Genomic DNA, 22,688 nt, shown 5'->3' with positions numbered 1-22,688 from the left:
AGTGTATGGATCTCTCTGAAATTGTACTGCAAATTACCATACCACAAAGGGAAGGCTTGGATTGATTTTGGGGGTAATTGCCTCAAAATTTTAGGAATTAGGGGTCGAAAAGGGAAAAAAAGCAAGCATTTTTCTAGTTTCAGGACAATAACTTGTGTGTATCTTTATGAAATTTTACTACAAGGTTCCATATCACAAGAGGAAAGCTGGGTTTGAGTTTTGGGGTAATTGCCCTAAACGTTTAGGAATTTGGGGCCAAAAAGGGGCCTAAAAACAAGCATTTTTCTAGTTTCCAGACAATAACTTGTGTTCAAGTGTATGGATCTCTCTGAAATTGTACTGCATGGTACCATACCACATAGGGAAGGCTGGGATTGAGTTTGGGGGTGATGAATTTTAAGGGGGTTCAAAAAATTTAGGGGAGGGATTTTTTTTTTCTTTAAAATTTTCCATTTTATAAATGGGTTATTTCTGATTTATTTATTAAAGCAAATAATAATGATATGGTTTGAATAGGTAAGTTAAAAAATTTTAAGTTCTTAGACCACATTCATTCTGTGTCAGAAACCTATGCTGTGTCAAATATTTAATCACAATCCAAATTCAGAGCTGTATCAAGCTTGAATGTTGTGTCCATACTTGCCCCAACTGTTCAGGGTTCGACCTCTGCGGTCGTATCAAGCTGTGCCCAGTGGAGCATTTTAATAATTTTGGGTCCAGTTTTCAAATTAGTCTACATTAAGGTCCAAAGGGTATTAAATTAAACTTAGTTTGATTTTAACAAAAATTGAATATATGGGGTTCTTTGATATGCTGAATCTAAACATGTATTTAGATTTTTTATTTGTGGGCCCCGTTATCAAATTGGTTCATATTGAGGTCAAAAGGGTCCAAAATTAAACTTTGTTTTATTTCATCAAAAATTTAATTATTGGGGTTCTTTGATATGCAAAATCTAACCGTGTATTTAGATTTTTAATTTGGGTCCAGTTTTCAAATTGGTCTACATTAAGGTCCAAAGGGTCCAAAATTAAACTTAGTTTGATTTTAACAAAAATGAATATATGGGGTTCTTTGATATGCTGAATCTAAACATGTATTTAGATTTTTGATTTCGGGCCCAGTTTTCAAGTTGGTCCAAATTGGGGTCCAAAATTAAACTTTGTTTGATTTCAACAAAAATTGAATATATGGGGTTCTTTGATATGCTGAATCTAACCATGTATTTAGATTTTTTATTTGTGGGCCCTGCTATCAAATTGGTTCATATTGAGGTCAAAAGGGTCCAAAATTAAACTTTTGTTTTATTTCATCAAAAATTGGATTCTTTGGATTCTTTGATATGCTGAATCTAACCATGTATTCAGATTTTGGATATTGGACCATAATAGGTAAATCAAAAAAAATTTAAGTTCTTAGACCACACTCATTCTGTGTCAGAAACCTATGCTGTGTCAAATATTTAATCACAATCCAAATTCAGAGCTGTATCAAGCCCATAGGGCCAAGTGAGCTTTTCTCATCAGTTGGCGTCTGTCTTCTGTCGTCGTCCTCCCTCTTCCGTTGTCGTCTGTTAACTTTTACAAAATTCTTCTCTGAAACTACTGGATCAAATTTCACCAAACTTGGCCACAATCATCATTGGGGTATCTTGTTTTAAAAATGTGTCTGATGACCCTGCCTGCCAACCAAGATGGCCTACATGGCTAAAAAAAGAACATAGGGGTAAAATACAAGTTTTGTCTATTATTTTGAAAACCGTTATAAATACATGAAATAGGGAAAATCTGACAGGGGCAAAAATGTTCAGAATGTTGAGCTCTACCAATTGTCCATATACGTCAAAACTGTCAGAACTGTCAGACAACTTCTTATAGGAGTTATTGCCCTTAAATGACAATTTTTTTTTTAGATTTAGACAGCAGTTGTTATATTTCGTTGGACACTTAAATTCGTGGATAAAGCCATTCACAAAAACCATGAAAATTAGTACCCCACGAATAAAAGTACTTTCACTGTAGTCAAAGGTCAAGGCCACAATACCTATAAATAGACTGAAATTTTTAGGAAAAGTTTGTTTTTGGACAAGATTTTTATAGCCTTAAATCTGGTCTTTGCGTATCTTTTGTGGGTAATGGTCGTTGGGAACAAAAACGTCCTCAATTGGTTTTTAAGTTTCTAGGTCAAAGGTTAAGTTTACAACTGCAAGTAATAGACTGAAATTTGAGCATTTTTTGTTTGTTTCTACAAATTAGATGTTGATTGTCAGCAGACTTAACAGTCTTCAGTGTCCTTGACACAAAAATCTGTTTCTTCTACTTCAAATCCATTAAGATAGCAACTCTGCTTATGCACCCATAGTGCTTCTGTAATTTTTATTATTTATTTATATTTTGTGCTTTTTATACCCCTGCTTTAAAAAAGTGGGGGTATATTGTTTTACCTCTGTCTGTCCACCCTTCCGTCCATCCATCCATCCATCCATCCGTCCGTCCCATGAATATTTTTCATTGCTTTTTTCTCAGGACCTACATCATAAGGATTTCTGAAATTTGGTTTCAGGGTTTAAATAAGTCAGCTATACCGTGTGATGCGTTTTCAGATTCATCCCTCAACAACTTACTGTTTACCGAACACTTACATCATTTTACACATGACATCCAATTAGTTGAAAATTTTCGTCACATTTATCTCAGGAACTACATTACAAGGATTTCTGAAATTTGGTTTCAGGGTTTATATGAGTCAGCTCTACAGTGTGATGCGTTTTCAGATTCATCACTCAACAACTTCCTGTTTACCGAAATATTTGGGCGGGGGTATTATCAGTGAGCAGAAGCTCGCAGTTTCACTTGTTGTTCGTGCTTTGACAACATTCAAAAGCTTGTAAGTGAATAACATTTATGAACATGACTTATTACCTGTATTAACAATTAACTTATGATAACAATAAATATAGGCCCTGTCCAGTAAATCTATATGTTTAGTAAAGAACCAGAGTAAAAAACAATGGTCATAACATATATTTTTGGAAAGATTGGAACTTGTTCCAATTCTTTCCTAAGGCACTGGCCTCCCAAACAGAAAGTAGACAGATTTGCTACTAATTAAGTAACTAAACCTATAGACACTGACATATAGTTCCCAATTGTTCTAATGTCTGTGTACATATGCACAAATGAACTGTAAAAAATTTGGTAACATCTTAATGTAGAGCATTTTTTCAAGAATAATAGTCATTACTTTTTTAGCTCACCTGGCCCGAAGGGCCAAGTGATCTTTTCTCATCACTTGGCGTCCGTCGTCCGTCGTCCTCGTCGTCCGTCGTCGTTAGCTTTTTACAAAAATCTTATTAAAGGTATCTAGTTTAAAAAATGTGTCCGATTAACCCGCCAACCTACCAAGATGGCCGCCATGGCTAAAAATAGAACATAGGGGTAAAATGTAGATTTTGGCTTATATCTCTGAAACCAAAGCATTTAGAGTAAATCTGACATGGGGGTAAAACTGATTATCAGGTCAAGATCTATCTGCCCTGAAATTTTCAGACAAATCTGACAACCTGTTGTTGGGTTGCTGCCCCTGAATTGGTGATTTTAAGGAAATTTTGCAGTTTTTGGTTATTATCTTGAATATTAGTATAGATAGAGATAAACTGTAAACAGCAATAACGTTCAGCAAAGTAAGATCTACAAACAGGGCTCGACAATAACGCTTGTCCGATTGTCCGGTACCAGAGGGAAAAAGGGTCGGACAAGTAAAAACTATATCAAGCTTGTCCGACGGGACAAGTAAAATTATTCTGCAGAAAGTAAATTTAATCCAACTTTGATGAACAAAGTAATTATAAACAAAAAACAAGAAAAGAGGATGAAAACAAGACATGTTTACTTGCAATCGATAATTTAAAACTGGTTCTTTGTCAGGTACTTTTTATACGACCGCAAAAATTGAAAATTTTTTGGTCGTATATTGGTATGACGTTGGCGTCGTCGTCGTCGTCGTCGTCGTCGTCCGGCGTCGTCTGGCGTCGTCCGAAGACACATTGGTTTTCGCACTCTAACTTTAGTTTAAGTGAATGGATCTCCATGAAATTTTACCATAAGGTTCAATACCATGAAAGGAAGGTTGGGATTGATTTTGGGGGTTATGGTACCAACAGTTAAGGAATTAGGGGCCAAAAAGGGGCCAAAAATAAGCATTTTTGTAACTTCCAGACAATAACTTGTGTGTATGTGTATGGATCTCTCTGACATTGTACCACAAGGTTCCATATCACAAAGGGAAGGCTGTAATTGATTTTGGGGGTAATTGCCTCAAAATTTTAGGAATTAGGGGCCAAAAAAGGGGCAAAAAACAAGCATTTTTCTAGTTTCATGACAATAACTTGTGTGTAAGTGCTTGGATATTTCTGAAATTGTACTACAAGGTTCCATATCACAAAGGGAAAGCTGGAATTGAGTTTGGGGGTAATTGCCCGAAACGTTTAGGAATTGGGGGCCAAAAAGGGGCCAAAAATAAGCATTTTTCTAGTTTCCAGACAATAACTTGTGTTCAAGTGTATGGATCTCTCTGAAATTGTACTGCAAGGTACCATACCACAAAGGGAAGGCTGAGATTGAGTTTGGGGTGATGAATCATAAGGGGGTTCAAAAAATTTTGGGGGGGGATTTCTTTTTTTCTTTTTTTCCTTTTTTTTTTTCTTTTAAAATTTTCCATTTTAAGTTGGTTATTTCTGATTTATATTTAAAAGCAAATAATAATGATATGGTAGGAGATACACACCAAACAGGATGTGTAAATTATTATATTATAAGTATTGTGCAATAGCAAGAAATTTTCAATTGCACAGTATTGCACAATAGCAAGAAATCTTCAATTGCACAGTATTGCGCAATAGCAAGAAATCTTCAATTGCACAGTATTGCGCAATAGCAAGAAATATCCAATAGCACAATATTGCGCAATAGCAAGAAATTGTCAATTGTACAGTATTGCGCAATAGCAAGAAATAATCAATTGCACAGTATTGTGCAAAAGAAGATACTTCCTATAAATTGCTTATTTCTTGATCAATTTCAATAGGGTTTTATTCTTGAATTCTTGGGGTTCTTTAATATGCTGAATCTAACCGTGTATTAAGTTTTTGGATTTTGGGCCCCGTTTTTAAATTGGTCCACATTGAGGTCCAAAGGGTCCAAAATTTTACTTTGTTTGATTTCATCAAAAATTGAATTATTGGGGTTCTTTGATATGCCGAATCTAACCGTGTATTTAGATTCTTAATTTTTGGTTCTGTTTTCAAATTGGTCTACATAAAGGTCCAAAGGGTCCAAAATTAAACTTAGTTTGATTTCAACAAAAATTGAATATATGGGGTTCTTTGATATGCTGAATCTAACCATGTATTTAGATTTTTGATTATGGGCCCAGTCTTCGAGTTGGTCCAAATCGGGGTCCAAAATTAAACTTTGTTTGATTTCAACAAAAATTGAATATATGGGGTTCTTTGATATGCTGAATCTAACCATGTATTTAGATTTTTGATTATGGGCCCAGTTTTCAAGTTGGTCCAAATCGGGGTCCAAAATTAAACTTTGTTTGATTTCAACAAAAATTGAATATATGGGGTTCTTTGATATGCTGAATCTAACCATGTATTTAGATTTTTGATTGTTGGGCCCCGTTATCAACTTTGTCCACATTGAGATCAAAAGGGTCCAAAATTAAACTTTGTTTGATTTCATCAAAAATTGAATATATGGGGTTCTTTGATATGCTGAATCTAACCATGTATTTAGATTTTTGATTATGGGCCCAGTTTTCAAGTTGGTCCAAATCGGGGTCCAAAATTAAACTTTGTTTGATTTCAACAAAAATTGAATATATGGGGTTCTTTGATATGCTGAATCTAACCATGTATTTAGATTTTTGATTATGGGCCCAGTTTTCAAGTTGGTCCAAATCGGGGTCCAAAATTAAACTTTGTTTGATTTCAACAAAAATTGAATATATGGGGTTCTGTAATATGCTGAATCTAACCGTGTATTAAGTTTTTGGATTTTGGGCCCCGTTTTTAAATTGGTCCACATTGAAGTCCAAAGGGTCCAAAATTTAACTTTGTTTGATTTCATCAAAAATTGAATTATTGGGGTTCTTTGATATGCCGAATCTAACCGTGTATTTAGATTCTTAATTTTTGGTTCTGTTTTCAAATTGGTCTTCATAAAGGTCCAAAGGGTCCAAAATTAAACTTAGTTTGATTTTAACAAAAATTGAATTTTTAGGGTTCTTTGATATGCTGAATCTAAACATGTATTTAGATTTTTGATTATGGGCCCAGTTTTCAAGTTGGTCCAAATCGGGGTCCAAAATTAAACTTTGTTTGATTTCAACAAAAATTGAATATATGGGGTTCTTTGATATGCTGAATCTAACCATGTATTTAGATTTTTGATTTTTGGGCCCTGTTATCATTTTTGTCCACATTGAGATCAAAAGGGTCCAAAATTAAACTTTGTTTGATTTCATCAAAAATTGAATTCTTGGGGTTCTTTGATATGCTGAATCTAACCATGTATTTAGATTTTTGATTTTTGGGCCCCGTTATAAACTTTGTCCACATTGAGGTCAAAAGGGTCCAAAATTTAACTTTGTTTGATTTCATCAAAAATTGAATTATTGGGGTTCTTTGATATGCCGAATCTAACCGTGTATATAGATTCTTAATTTTTGGTTCCGTTTTCAAATTGGTCTACATTAAGGTCCAAAGGGTCCAAAATTAAACTTAGTTTGATTTTAACAAAAATTGAATTTTTAGGGTTCTTTGATATGCTGAATCTAAACATGTATTTAGATTTTTGATTATGGGCCCAGTTTTCAAGTTGGTCCAAATTGGGGTCCAAAATTAAACTTTGTTTGATTTCATCAAAAATTGAATTCTTGGGGTTCTTTGATATGCTGAATCTAACCATGTATTTAGATTTTGGATATTGGACCATAATAGGTGAATGTCCAATTTAAAATTTTTAAGTTCTTAGACCACATTCATTCTGTGTCAGAAACCTATGCTGTGTCAAATATTTAATCACAATCCAAATTCAGAGCTGTATCAAGCTTGAATGTTGTGTCCATACTTGCCCCAACTGTTCAGGGTTCGACCTCTGCGGTCGTATCAAGCTGCGCCCTGCGGAGCATTTTATTAACAGGTAAAATGCATACTATTCTCGGAAACCAGTCTTATTGATCCGAATCAGCGATGCGCTTTGTAGATAAGGTAACTTTACAAGACAGTTCGTCACAAGCTCAGAAACGATTCGGCTCCAAGTTTAACATGTTTAATAGACAGTTTGGCACCATAGGAGACATATTTAATAGACATGATTAGTAGACAGTTTGGCAACGCAGGAGACATTTCGGGACCAAGACAAATCAGTACCTCGTTTTCCTACCTTATTCTGTTGCTTTATAATAAATAACATACCGGTAATTTTTTTAACAAAAATATTTTTTAGATAAAAATGAAAAATTATTTACCTTTAAATTCACAAAATCATATTTGATCATATGTAGAAAAAAACAATATTTGCAATACGGTGACCTATAGTTGTTAATTTATGTGTCATTTGGTCTCTTGCAGAGAGTTGTCTCATTGGCAATTATACCTCATCTTTTTTTTTATTGATTGCATTTGAATAAACTTTTTTCAACTTTAAAAAAACCAGGATACAAATCCAGTGAGTATACATTGACAGCCCTATCAGACGGTGCCTCATGTGCAGAATCTGATGAGACATTGGCATTGATGAACTACATGTAGAACCTAAGTCCTGTGACATGACTAGATTCAGTTGTATTCGACTCATATTTTTGAATAGTATTTCAAAAGATATAAATCAAACTCTGTTCTATTGTTTTAATTCATTTTGTTCCTTGGATCAACTTAAAATGCAAAAAAGGTTATTATTAAGATTTTTTTGGACAAGTTACAATTTCATTCGAACAAGTAAGTTTTGGTATGTACTTGTCCTACTGGACAAGTTGAAAAAAAAGTTATTGTAGAGGCCTGACAAATAAGTCGTCATGACCAAAATTGTCAGTCGACCCCTTTAGGAGTTATTGCCCTTTATAGTCATTTTTATACGCCCGTTTACGGGACGTATTATGGTATACCTCTGTCCGTCCGTCCGTCCGTCTGTCTGTCCGTCTGTCCGTCGTCAACATGTCGAACATTAACTCAAAAATGCTTTAACCAATTTGCATAAAACTTTGGTGAATTGTATATATCTATTGACGTGAGCTCCCTTTCGTTTTTTATAAATTTTAGATTTTACGTTTCCGAGTTACAGGGTTTTATCCATAAAAAAAGGGGGGATTTTCCAGTTTTCGGACAAAAACTCAAAAATTCTTTCAGCAATTCTAATGAAACTTTGGTGAATTGTTTGTATGTATTGATGTAAGCTCCCTTTAGAATTTTATAAATTTTACATTTCTGAGTTATGGGGTTTTATTCATTAAAAAGGGGGGATTTTCCAGTTTTCGAACAATAACTCAAAAATGCTGTCACCAATTCTCATGAAACTTTGGTGAATTGTTTATATCTATTCATGTAAGCTCCCTTTTTAGCTCACCTGACCTGAAAGGTCAAGTGAGCTTTTCTCATCACTTTGCGTCCGTCGTCCGTAAACTTTTACAAAAATCTTCTCCTCTGAAACTACTGGGCCAAATGCACCCAAACTTAAACACAATCATCATTCAAGTATCTAGTTTAAAAAATGTGTCCGATGACCCCGCCAACCTGCCAAGATGGTCGCCATTGCTAAAAATAGAACATAGGGGTAAAATGCAGTTTTTGGCTTATAACTCATAACCAAAGCATTAAGAGCAAATCTGACGTGGGGTAAAATTGTTCACCAGGTCAAGATCTATCTGCCCTGAAATTTTCAGATGAATCGAACAACCTGTTATTGGGTTGCTGCCCCTGAATTGGTAATTTTAAGGAAATTTTGCTGTTTTTGGTTATTATCTTGAATATTATTATAGATAGAGATAAACTGTAAACAGCAATAATGTTCAGCAAAGTAAGATTTACAAATAAGTCAATATAACCGAAATGGTCAGTTGACCCCTTTAGGAGTAATTGCCCTTTATAGTCAATTTTTAACCATTTTTCGTAAATCTTAGTAATCTTTTACAAAAATCTTCTCCTCTGAAACAACTGGGCCAAATTAAACCAAACTTGGCCACAATCATCATTGGGGTATCTAGTTTAAAAAATGTGTGGCGTGACCCGGCCTAACCAACCAAGATGGCCGCCACAGCTAAAAATAAAACATAGGGGTAAAATGCAGTTTTTGGCTTATAACTCAAAAACCAAAGCATTTAGAGCAAATCTGACATGAAGTAAAATTGTTTATCAGGTCAAGATCTATCTGCCCTGAAATTTTCAGATGAATCGAACAACCTGTTGTTGGGTTGCTGCCCCTGAATTGGTAATTTTAAGGAAATTTTGCTGTTTTTGGTTATTATCTTGAATATTATTATAGATAGAGATAAACTGTAAACAGCAATAATGTTCAGCAAAGTAAGATTAACAAATAAGTCAACATGACTGAAATGGTCAGTTGACCCCTTTAGGAGTTATTGCCCTTTATAGTCAATTTTTAACAATTTTTCGTAAATCTTAGTAATCTTTTACAAAAATCTTCTCCTCTGAAACTACGTGGCCAAATTAAACCAAACTTGGCCACAATCATCATTTGGTTATCTAGTTTTAAAAATGTGTGGCGTGACCTGGTCAACCAACCAAGATGGCCGCCACGGCTAAAAATAGAACATGGGGGTAAAATTCAGTTTTTGGCTTTTAACTCAAAAACCAAAGCATTTAAAGCAAATCTGACATGAAGTAAAATTGTTCATCATGTCAAGATCTATCTGCCTTAAAATTTCAGATGAATCGGACAACCCGTTGTTGGGTTGCTGCCCCTGAATTGGTAATTTTAAGGTAATTTTGCTGTTTTTGGTTATTATCTTGAATATTATTAAGTCTCCCAAACGAAGTTTGGGAAGACTTATTGTTTTTGCTCAGTTCTTATTATTATTATTATTCTTCTTCCTCTTCCTCTTCCTCTTCCTCTTCCGCCGCTTTTAAATTTGAACTTGTCCGCACCCGTTCTCCAAAACCGCTTGTCAGATTAACTTAGGGTTTCACAATATGTTAGACTAACATGTCTAGTGGTGCAATCAGGATTTTGTTTGTGCAATGGGGTTTATAAAGGGGTACTTTGAGGGGCAAAAACAAAAGAGGGTTTTACTATAGAACCCTATGGGATTTTATTTTTTTAAATTTTCAAATGATTATAAATTGAAAACCGTTTGTGATAGACACAATCTTTTTAATTGAAAATGTTCTAAATGATAAAACCCATTAAATGAAATACAGGGTTAGTCCCCAGGGGTCACCCCCACCCCCTGCCATTTAAGAATGTTCTAATACCTTGTAAGTGGTCAAGATCCCCACCCCTAAACCATATATATTCTGGTTTGTCATGCTAAGATGGTTTGAATGATATAAGGATTAGTCCCCAGGGGTCATCCCCACCCCCTGCCATTTGAAAAAGTTCTAATATCTTGTAAATGGTCGAGATCCCCACCCCTAAACCATATATATTCTGGTTTGTCATGCTAAGATGGTTTGAATGATATACAGGGTTAGTCCCTAGGGGTCATCCCGACCCCCTGCCATTTGAAAAAGTTCTAATATCTTGTAAGTGGTCAAGATCCCCACCCCTAAACCATATATATTCTGGTTTGTCATGATAAAGCACATGAAATGAAATACAGGGTTAGTCCCCAGGGGTCACCCCCACCCCATGCCATTCAAGAAAGTTCTAATATCTTGTAAGTGGTCAAGATCCCCACCCCTAAACCATATATATTCTTGTTTGTCATGCTAATATGGTTTGAATGATATACAGGGTTAGTCCCCAGGGGTCATCCCGACCCCCTGCTATTTGAGAAAGTTATAATATCTTGTAAATGGTCGAGATCCCCACCCCTAAACCATATATATTATGGTTTGTCATGCTAAGATGGTTTGAATGATATACAGGGTTAGTCCCCAGGGGTCATCCCGACCCCCTGCCATTTGAGAAAGTTCTAATATCTTGTAAATGGTCGAGATCCCCACCCCTAAACCATATATATTCTGGTTTGTCATGCCAAGATGATTTGAATGATATACAGGGTTAGTCCCCAGGCATCGCTAATGCATATAACTTTACTGGACCAAACCAATTTTCACTGGACTTTGCTCAATGTCAGGCGACCATGGGAATTACGAATTATGGGAGCTTCGTTTGGGAGACTTCGTAACAGCATCCTGTTACAATCATTTCTTGTTATAGATAGAGATAAACTGTAAAAAACAATAAATGTCGTCAAAGTAAGATCTACAAATAAGTCAACATGACCGAAATTGTCAGTTGACCCCTTTAGGAGTTATTGCCCTTTATAGTCAATTTTTAACCATTTTTTCGTAAATCTTAGTAATCTTTTACAAAAATCTTCTCCTCTGAAACTACTGGGCCAAGTTAATTATAGATAGAGATAATTGTAAGCAGGAAAAATGTTCAGTAAATTAAGATGTACAAACACATCACCATCACCAAAACACAATTTTGTCATGAATCCATCTGCGTCCTTTGTTTAATATTCACATAGACCAAGGTGAGCAACACAGGCTCTTTAGAGCCTCTAGTTATTTTCATAAATTTCTTATATGACATTGAGAATTAATTGAACTTTATTTGTTTATAATCTGACAACAGATTTACTAAGTATTGCACAACAGCAAGAAATCTTTAATTGAATATAAATTCAATTCATATAACCAATTTCAAGATCTTTGACCGCATTTATTCAGAAACCTATAATATGTCAAATATTTAATTACAATCCAAATTCGGACCTGAATCAAGCTTGAATATTGTGTCCATTTTTGTCCCAACTGTTCAGGGTTGGACCTCTGCGGGCGTATCTAGCTGCGCTCAGCGAAGCAGTTTATTTAACAATTTTTCGTAAATTTTTGTTATCTTTTACAAAAATCTTCTTCTCCGAAACTACTGAGACAAATTTAACCATACTTGGCCATAATCATTATTAGGGTATCTAGTTTAAAAAATTTGTCCGATGACCCCGCCTTCCAACCATCATGGCAGACTTGGTTAAAAATAGAACATAGGGGTAAAATGCAGTTTTTGGTTTATATCTCTGAAACTAAAGCATTTAGAGCAAATCTTACAGGTGACATAAATGTTCATCAGATTGAGATTTATCTGCCTTGAAATTTTCAGACGAATCCGACAACCCGTTGTTGGGTTGCTGCCCTGAGTTAGTAATATTACAGAAATTTTGCATTTTTTAGCTCACCTGGCCCGAAGGGCCAAGTCAGCTTTTCTCATCACTTGGCATACATACAAATGTCTTCTTTTAGAGAACCACTGAATGGAATGAAACCAAACATGGCATGAATGTTCCTTATGAGGTGCTGACCGAGTGTTGGTAATTTGAAGCTGCTCCATTATCCAAGATGGCCGCCAGTGGGGGACTTAGTTTAACATAGGACCCTATGGAAAATACATACAAATGTCTTTTTTTAGAGAACCACTGAATGGAATGAAACCAAACATGGCATGAATGTTCCTTATGAGGTGCTGACCAAGTGTTGTTACTATGAAGCCGATCCATAATCCAAGATGGCCGCCAGCAGGGGACTTAGTTTAACATTGGACCCTATGGGAAATACATACAAATGTCTTCTTTTAGAGAACCACTGAATGGAATGAAACCAAACATGGCATGAATGTTTCTTATGAGGTGCTGACCGAGTGTTGTTACTTTGAAGCTAATCCATAATCCAAGATGGCTGCCAGCAGGGGACTTAGTTTAACATGGGACCCTATGAGAAATACATACAAATGTTTTCTTTTAGAGAACCACCGAACGGAATGAAACCAAACATGGCATGAATGTTCCTTATGAGGTGCTGACCGAGTGTTGTTACTTTGAAGCCGATCCATAATCCAAGATGGCCGCCAGCGGGGGACTTAGTTTAACATGGGACCCTATGGGAAATACATACAAACGTCTTCTTTTAGAGAACCACTGAATGGAATGAAACCAAACATGGCATGAATGTTCCTTATGAGGTGCTGACCAAGTGTTGTTACTTTGAAGCTGATCCATAATCTAAGATGGCCGCCAGCGGAGGACTTAGTTTAACATAGGACCCTATGAGAAATACATACAAATGTTTTCTTTTAGAGAACCATTGAATGGAATGAAACCAAACATGGCATGCATGTTCCTTTTGAGGTGCTGACCAAGTGTTGTTACTTTGAAGCTGATCCTTCATCCATGATGGCCGCCAGATGGGGACAATGTTTAACAAAGGACCCTATGGACAATACATACAAATATCTTCTTTTAGAGAACCACATACTGAATGGATTGAAACCAAACATGGCATGAATGTTCTTTATGAGGTGCTGACTAAGTTTTGTTACTTTGAAGCTGATCCTTCATCCATGATGGCCGCCAATAGGGGGACTTCCTTTAACATAAGACCCTATGGGAAATACATACAAATGCTTCTTCTAGAGGTGCACTGAATGGAATGAAACCAAAACATGGCATAAATGTTTCTTATGAGGTGCTGATGAAGTGTTGCTACTTTTTTGCCGATTTACTGTTCAAGATGGCCACCAGGATTTTTTATTAAATTACAGGACCAATATTAAACCAAATTTGGCCTCACTCATTATTAGGGTATCTGTTATGATTTTAATCTATTTTTACATGATTTCCAAAACCAAAGTAGAATCAGGTGAGTGACACAGGCTCTCTAGTTCTAGTTTGTTATTATCTTAGATATCATTATAATATCTAATATCTAATACTATTAATTATGATTTTAACCTTATTTTACATGATTTCCAAAGCATCAGTAAATACAGGTGAGCGACACAGGCTCTTGAGAGCCTCTAGTTCAATTTACTGTCCAGTTTTGTCTTTTTAATTAAGTAAGAGTATTGATTGACAACTGTTATGATCAAAGAACAATAAGACATAAAGGGTGGGGGAATAATTGGAATTTTAGATAGACCCCCTCCTCTTTAATGCCAATCATAATTGACCAAATTACATAACTATTGAGTTTATACATAACATGAGAGACCACTCAATACACAATAACTTGACCTCATTAGTATCAGATAGATGTTTGATATATATAGGTCAGTGTCATTGGGTGGTCTCTGTCTTCATGTGTAATCGATGGTTAACATACATATTAAATGTGCATTTCTTTAATAAAATTGAATATAGATGAAAGATTTTAATCATTTACCTATATATAACTTATATTTACACTGCATTAAACAAAAAATAAGATAAATGTAAATTTTAGGAGATAAAAAAAGGACTTGGTTTTAAGTCTCTTTATCCAATGGTCCCAGGTTTACTGAGAAACTACAATAATTTAATAGTTAATTTCGTCTGTTTCAAAAAATATAAATATTAAGTTGCAATTTAAAAGAAGTTATTAGGCAAATTAGTGACCAACCGACATTGACCTCTATTAAGCTATTTTATGCACTGTCAAGTTGCTTATCTTTCTAAAAAAATCTGCAGTAATGTAACTTACAAATATGCAATAGTGCTATAGAAACTTTTTCTTGTCCACCACCACTGCTATGGAAAAATAGAATATGATTGAAATTATACATACAATTCTTCCAATCTTTCCATCAGTGATTTCAGATCACTTTGATTTATAATTGCCAAGTACTTATTATACCCCCGCTTTTAAAAAGTGGGGGTATACTGTTTTACCTCTGTCTGTCCATCCATCAGTACGTCCATCCGTCCCATGAATAATTTTCGTCACATCTTTCTCAGGAACTTCAATACAAGGATTTCTGAAATTTGGTACAGGGTTTATATAAGTCAGCTATACCATGTGATGCGTTTTCAGATTCATCACTCAACAACTTCCTATTTACCAAACACTTACATCATTTTACACACAAGTAGCCAAGTTGAAAATTTTCGTCACATTTTTCTCATGAACTACAATACAATGATTCCTGAAATTTGGTTCCAGGGTTTATATAAGTCAGCTATACCGTCTGATGCGTTTTCATTTTCATCACTCAACAACTTCCTGTTTACAGAAATATTTGGGCGGGGTATCATTAGCATGATCAGTGAGCAGTAGGTCACAGTTTCACTTGTTTTATTTATTTTAATATTAAATATAAATCTATTAAATATAAACCATGTATATTTTGTTTAATTTATTTTCATTTCATTTTGTATATTATGTTTTAGAATTATGATTGTAATCATTATACCCCCGCTTTAAAAAAGTGGGGGTATACTGTTTTACCTTTGTCTGTCCGTCCATCCGTCAGTCCGTCCATCCGTCCCATGAATATTTTTTGTCACATCTTTCTCAGGAACTACATCATTAGGATTTCTGAAATTTGGTTCCAGGGTTTATATAAGTCAGCTATACCGTCTGATGCGTTTTCAGATTCATCACTCAACAACTTCCTGTTTACAGAAATATTTGGGCGGGGTATCATTAGCATGATCAGTGAGCAGTAGGTCACAGTTTCACTTGTTTTATTTATTTTAATATTAAATATAAATCTATTAAATATAAACCATGTATATTTTGTTTAATTTATTTTCATTTCATTTTGTATATTATGTTTTAGAATTATGATTGTAATCATTATACCCCCGCTTTAAAAAAGTGGGGGTATACTGTTTTACCTTTGTCTGTCTGTCCATCCGTCAGTCCGTCCATCCGTCCCATAAATATTTTTTGTCACATCTTTCTCAGGAACTACATCATAAGGATTTCTGAAATTTGGTTTCAGGGTTTATATTAGTCAGCTATACCGTCTGATGTGTTTTCAGATTCATCACTCAACAACTTTCTGTTTACCGAAATATTTGGCCTGGGGTATCATCAGTGAGCAGTAGCTCGCAGTTTCACTTGTTCTGCTCATTCTGGTCACCATGATTGGCAGCTAAAATGTTGGTTTATCATCAGACTGATTATGTTTTATTTTATTTAACCTTTAGGGTGAAAAGTGTTCACATACTAAATGTTTACTTGTTGCTTACACATATACTGACTGAAACATTTTAAACAGACAAAACTCTGACAAATGCAGGGAAATATACATGGGTCAAATTAACATGTTTTTGTTTCGCCTAAATGAAATTGAAAAAAATGTAACTCGGGCGTAATGTATCCAGCCGCAGCAGTGTCAACAATGTCTCAGTTTAAAAGGATCCACTAGTGGTAGGTCAGTGATATTTGGTATGCAGTTGAGAACTGGCACATCTCATTTCCATATTATTATTTGGCCCTGCCCCTCAGTCATGATCAACTTAAAAACTTTTGCTTAGTTTACATGTTAAAGTTTGTGATAAGTTCAATTTATCAATTATTATTGAACAGGTGGCATTAGAGAAAAAGCAAGGTGTGTCAAACTTAGAATTGATGTATGAGGAATTGTTGGAAGAGGAAAGAGCTAAGGAACAAAGACGGGAACAGAAAAGACAAAAGAGAAAAAAGAAGAAAGCCAAGTCATCTCAGATTGCTGAAAAGGAAAACATTGCAGTTGAGATTGACAATGATAACTCTAAATGTGAAGTAAGTAGATACAGCATAAGTCCTTGTATTTAAATATAAATTAAGTAGATACTTCATAAGGTATGGTCGTCATTCCTTGTGTTTAAATATGATTTAAGTAGATACTGAATAAGGTATGGTCGTCATTCCTTGTGTTTAAATATGATTAAGTTGATAGTGAAATAGGTATGGTAATCATTCCTAGTGTTTAAATATGATTAAGTAGATACTGAATAAGGTATTGCCATCATTCATAGTGTTTAAATATGATTATGTAGATACTGAATAAGGTATTGCCATCATTCATAGTGTTTAAATATGATTAAGTAGATAGTGAATAAGGTATTGCCATCATTCATAGTGTTTAAATATGATTATGTAGATAGTGAATAAGGTATTGCCATCATTCATAGTGTTTAAATATGATTATGTAGATAGTGAATAAGGTATTGCCATCATTCATAGTGTTTAAATATGATTATGTAGATAGTGAATAAGGTATTGCCATCATTCATAGTGTTTAAATATGATTAAGTAGATAGTGAATAAGGTATTGCCATCATTCATAGTGTTTAAATATGATTAAGTAGATAGTGAATAAGGTATTGCCATCATTCATAGTGTTTAAATATGATTAAGTAGATAGTGAATAAGGTATTGCCATCATTCATAGTGTTTAAATATGATTAAGTAGATAGTGAATAAGGTATTGCCATCATTCATAGTGTTTAAATATGATTAAGTAGATAGTGAATAAGGTATTGCCATCATTCATAGTGTTTAAATATGATTATGTAGATAGTGAATAAGGTATTGCCATCATTCCTAGTGTTTAAATATGATTAAGTAGATAGTGAATAAGGTATTGCCATCATTCATAGTGTTTAAATATGATTATGTAGATAGTGAATAAGGTATGACCATCATTCATAGTGTTTAAATATGATTATGTAGATAGTGAATAAGGTATTGCCATCATTCATAGTGTTTAAATATGATTATGTAGATAGTGAATAAGGTATTGCCATCATTCATAGTGTTCCTATATACAGTTCATTTTATAAGAACATTTGTATTCCCCCCACCATTAAATGGAGCAAGGATTTAGAAACTATATTGTCAATCCCTCTGTCCATCTGTTTGTCAAACATTGTAAGTTCTCTAATAACTACAGTTCTTGAATTTTATTTCAAAGTTTAACATCAGAAATATCTCTGATGAAAATCTGGGCTGGTCAATCATTTTGCCGGATATTTGACCTTTAAAAATGTTAGTAATACGAAGAATTTAATGTTGCAGGGGCTCTCAGGCCTTTACTCATCATTTTAGCTTGGTGAAATCTATGTCTAAAGGTCTACATCTATAATAACACTAATGAGATCCAAAATCAGTGCTGATTGAACTTTTGTAGGAAATTTAATTATCTATGGAAAATCAATATTGTTAGGGCTCTCCTGCCAACATTTCTCATTAAATTTTATTAATGGAAGTTGGATGTCCAAGGTTTTCATAAGTAATATCTGCAATCTGCAAAGAATTTGAAAACTGACTGTTTTTATGAGACTTTGGAAAAATAAATTTTGTAAATGCTCTAATGCCTTTATTTCTTATTGAAGTTTGATAAAGTTTATGTCAAAAGTTAACATCAGCAATATCTCAAGATAAGTTGGAAAGTTGGTGAGGTTTGAAAATTTTTGGGGGAGTTATGCTCCTTGGAAATGTATATTTTTTTGGAACATCTATATTGTCACCCCTCTCACATCTACATTCTCCTTCAAGTAAAAACAAATTTATGTTAATATATCAGCATGATCAGTAATACCTTTGATGAATTGGAAAATCAGTGTTCATTTATTATTCTCACCTTGGAAATATACAAATTCAAATATTCAAATATTTTATTATTCCAATCCAGGTCCCACAAGAGACATTTACAAGCAACAATTATAATCAGATAAATACACAATATAAACAACAAACATGAAACATTGCACAATAATAATATAATATGACATAAATAAAAAGCAGAACAAGTACAATTGGATTGTTATGTCCAGAGATGCAGCTTGTGTTCACATCAACATCATTATCATTAAAGATTTATGCAGTAATAAACAACTTAACAATTTATTTTCAAAGAATAATATATGTGAGTTCATTTTTATTCGTGGGATATCAATTTTTGTGGATTTTGTGGGTATATGTAAACCACAAATTTAAATGTTTGACAAAATACAAATTTGTTATCAGATTTTTGGCAAAACCACGAAATGAAATATCCACGAAACTACAACTTTTCTTCATTCTACCAAATCAATATAAATGAATCCACAGTAAGTGATAAGGACAATTCCAGTAAAGTGGCTACTCTAGCAATCTTGTTATTGATGTTTAACATTGAAACAGTAATATCTTATAATATATAATATGAAGATTTGTGGCCTGTCCTTCAAAATCATAACCATGACACCCATTTTACACTAGAGCAGACAAGTTGCTAATGAAATTTTGCCTGACTCAAAGCTTGATACACTTATTTAATGCAACATTTGAGATAGAAGTTGATAATGTTCTCTGCTGTACTGTTAATGTTTATTTTATTACTTTTTATATTATTTTGCACAGTGTGATAAGGAGAGAAGTAAAGATAAGTCTTCTCACAAGTCTTGTAAAGACAAATGTAGTATCTATGGTGACCACAATTCCAATACTACCTTGGCTTCAATGGAAAGTTGTCGGAGTAATCAATCAGGAGAAAAGAAAGGAGGAAGTGATTGTGGTTATTCATCAGGTGCTGATGGTTGTGACAACTGTAGTGTGCCAAGTTCTAATGATTCAGACATCTCCTGTCTGGATAACATATGTGGTAGTCAAGATGGTAAGCAATAATCGTTCAATAAGGCTACCACAGATACTTGTATGTGTGTTAATATATATTAAAATAAATATACAGTAGACCCCACTAAATGGGATGTCGGCAAAAGGAATATATCGTTATTGTAATATTATTTCAAAACACCAAACTTTTTCCTAAATATTTAATGTAAATTTTATCGTGTAATAGAATATCGGATACAAGATATAAGAATATATTAGCAATATAGGATATGAATATTCCGGAAACTTTTGTCAAAACCATGCACATTCGGATATTTTCAATGCTTTTTTGACAGGAAATAGTCCAGGAAGTTACTCAATTACAATCTTGCAGACAAGAACATTTAGTTTTTTTACTTAATAAAAGAAACTATTTCTTAATTAATTGTTGTCTTTATTCATTGCCTTCTTTTGTTATGTGGATTAGATGCCTTTACAATTTAAATGATTTGAATTTGATTATAAAATATACAAGTGCAGTACGTTGGGAGAATTTTGATAAAACTCTTTAAGTACTCACAGAATCAGAAAAATAATTTTGTCAGATATAACATATGCATGACCAGTTGGTTCTAATATAGTTTTCAAGATAAAAGGCAAAATGCTAAAATATGGTGAAAATCATCATTTAAGGGCTAATGAAATAGCAGTTTGGATTTACAAATATTGGGTAAATGATGGATATTATTGTCCCCCTCGCAACACGTTGCAGGGGACATAGAAATACCTTCCGTCCGTCCTGAATGTCTTGGACAAGTTCGAAAATCAGTGCAGATCAATTATTTTTAAAAGAGTAATGGCCCTTGGAAACATTAATTATATGGAAAATTGCATAGTTAGCGCTCTCATGTGTTCAATTCTTGCCAGATTTTTATGAAACTTATATCATAGGTTTATATCAACAATGTCTTTGACAAGTTCGAAAATCAGTGCCATTCAATTATTTTTAAGAGTTATGTCCCTTGAAAACATTAAATAAATATAAAATTGCATTGTTAGCGCTCTCATGTGTACAATTCTTGCCAGAATTTTATGAAACTTAAATCATAGGTTAATATTAGCAATGTAGTTGACAAGTTCGAAAATCAGTGACGATCAATAATTTCTAAAAGAATTATGCCCCTTGGAAATATTAATTATATGGATAATTGCCTTATGAGAGCTCTAATGTGTACAATTCTTGCCAGATTTTTATGAAATTTATATTATAGGTTTATATCATCAATGTCTTTTACGAGTTCAAAAATCAGTGCCGATCAATTATTTTTAAAAAAGTTAGCCCCCTTGGAAATATTGATTTTATGGAAAGTTACATTGTCAGCTTTCTCATGTGTACAATTATTACCAGAATTTTATGAAACTCATATCATAGGTTTATATCAGCAATGTCTTTGACACTTCGAAAACTAAGTGCTGATCAAATATTTTTAAAGAGTTATTCCCCTTGGAAATATTAATTATAATGAAAATCACATTGCATTTGCTCTGAAGCCTTCATTTCTCTAAGATATTAATAAATAGTTTTAAAGAACAAAAAAAGTGCTTTTTTTAGTTATTGCCCTTGCACCTTGGATAGATAAAATATGTGCAACACGGGGTACATTGGAACTCTGTTCTTTTATTGTTTACAAGATGTGCTAAAATAAAATGAATTAACATAAGATTTTTTTTTTACAGGAGGTGATAGTGTATGTGGTTCCAATGACAGGTTAGACTCATGCCAAACATGTTTGTCTGAAAGTTCTCCATCTAAACTGAACCACAAAAGAAATCACTACAAGGTTAGTTATAATAAATATTATTAAGGCACACCCAGTAATGAAGTATCTATTGATGCATATGGTAATTGTTTTACATTATTCCCCAAAAAGAAACAAATATCTATGGACAGTTTGTTCAAAACACAGGAATACTAGCTTCCACAACCTTCCATTCATTTCTATGTGAATTTATAATATTTTGTTTCATTTGTGTCAGTCTAGTATGTTACAGAGTTTAAATGATAACTTGACTTGTCATTGTCCTGAATGAGCATGAAATATTTGCAGGGCCTTGTATACATGATATATATATCGGATTTTGGTGAGAGAGAGAAGTGACTTCTCCATCCAGGAGATTTCATTACCCTTTTTGTCGAGCCTTCGACTTTTGTCGAAAAAGTGAGACATAACAATCCTACATTCCGGCGGCGGCGTCCACAAATATTCATTCTGTGGTTAAAGTTTTTGAAATTTTAAATACTTTCTTAAACTATCCTGGATTTCTACCAAACTTGGACAGAAGCTTGTTTATGATCATAAGATAATATTCAAAAGTAAATTTTGTAAAAAAAAATTCCATTTTTTCCGTATTTTACTTATAAATGGACTTAGTTTTTGTGCCAGGAAACATTACATTCACTCTGTGGTTAAAGTTTTTGAAATTTTAATAACTTTCTTAAACTATCCTGGATTTTTACCAAACTTGGAAAGAAGCTTGTTTATGATCATAAGATAGTATCCAGAAGTAAATTTTGTAAAAAAAAAATTACATTTTTGTCGAGCCTTCGACTTTTGTCGAAAAAGCGAGACATAGCGATCCTACATTCCGTCGTCGTCGTCGTTGTCGTCGGCGGCGTCCACAAATATTCACTCTGTGGTTAAAGTTTTTGAAATTTTAATAACTTTCTTAAACTATCCTGGATTTCTACCAAACTTGGACAGAAGCTTGTTTATGATCATAAGATAATATTCAAAAGTAAATTTTGTAAAAAAAAAATTCCATTTTTTCCGTATTTTACTTATAAATGGACTTAGTTTTTCTGCCAGGAAACATTACATTCACTCTGTGGTTAAAGTTTTTAAAATTTTAATAACTTTCTTAAACTATCCTGGATTTCTACCAAACTTGGAAAGAAGCTTGTTTATGATCATAAGATAGTATCCAGAAGTAAATTTTGTAAAAAAAAAAATCCATTTTTTCCGTATTTTACTTATAAATGGACTTAGTTTTTCTGCCAGTTAACATAACATTCACTCTGTGGTTAAAGTTTTTAAAATTTTAACAACTTTCTTAAACTATCCTGGATTTGTACCAAACTTGGACAGAAGCTTGTTTATGA

The 22,688-nt window shown here is 33.7% G+C and overlaps 1 protein-coding gene across 1 annotated transcript in view; it reads left to right on the top strand.

Moving 5' to 3' along the window:
* LOC127712434 (gametogenetin-binding protein 2-like) overlaps positions 1–22,688 on the top strand; it is a 78,343-nt gene that overhangs the window by 50,240 nt on the left and 5,415 nt on the right. Inside the window, exons 8-10 of the mRNA XM_052218875.1 lie at positions 16,538–16,732; positions 19,337–19,589; positions 21,266–21,369. Of these exons, the coding sequence (XP_052074835.1) occupies positions 16,538–16,732; positions 19,337–19,589; positions 21,266–21,369 (552 nt within the window). The remainder of the gene's footprint in view (positions 1–16,537; positions 16,733–19,336; positions 19,590–21,265; positions 21,370–22,688) is intronic.

This window comes from Mytilus californianus, unplaced genomic scaffold (genome assembly GCF_021869535.1).
Source record: "Mytilus californianus isolate M0D057914Y unplaced genomic scaffold, xbMytCali1.0.p SCAF_8, whole genome shotgun sequence".
Classification (NCBI taxonomy): Eukaryota; Metazoa; Mollusca; class Bivalvia; order Mytilida; family Mytilidae; genus Mytilus; species Mytilus californianus.
Note: the sequence above shows the minus strand (reverse complement) of the source record. Positions and strands in the feature narration are given on the sequence as shown.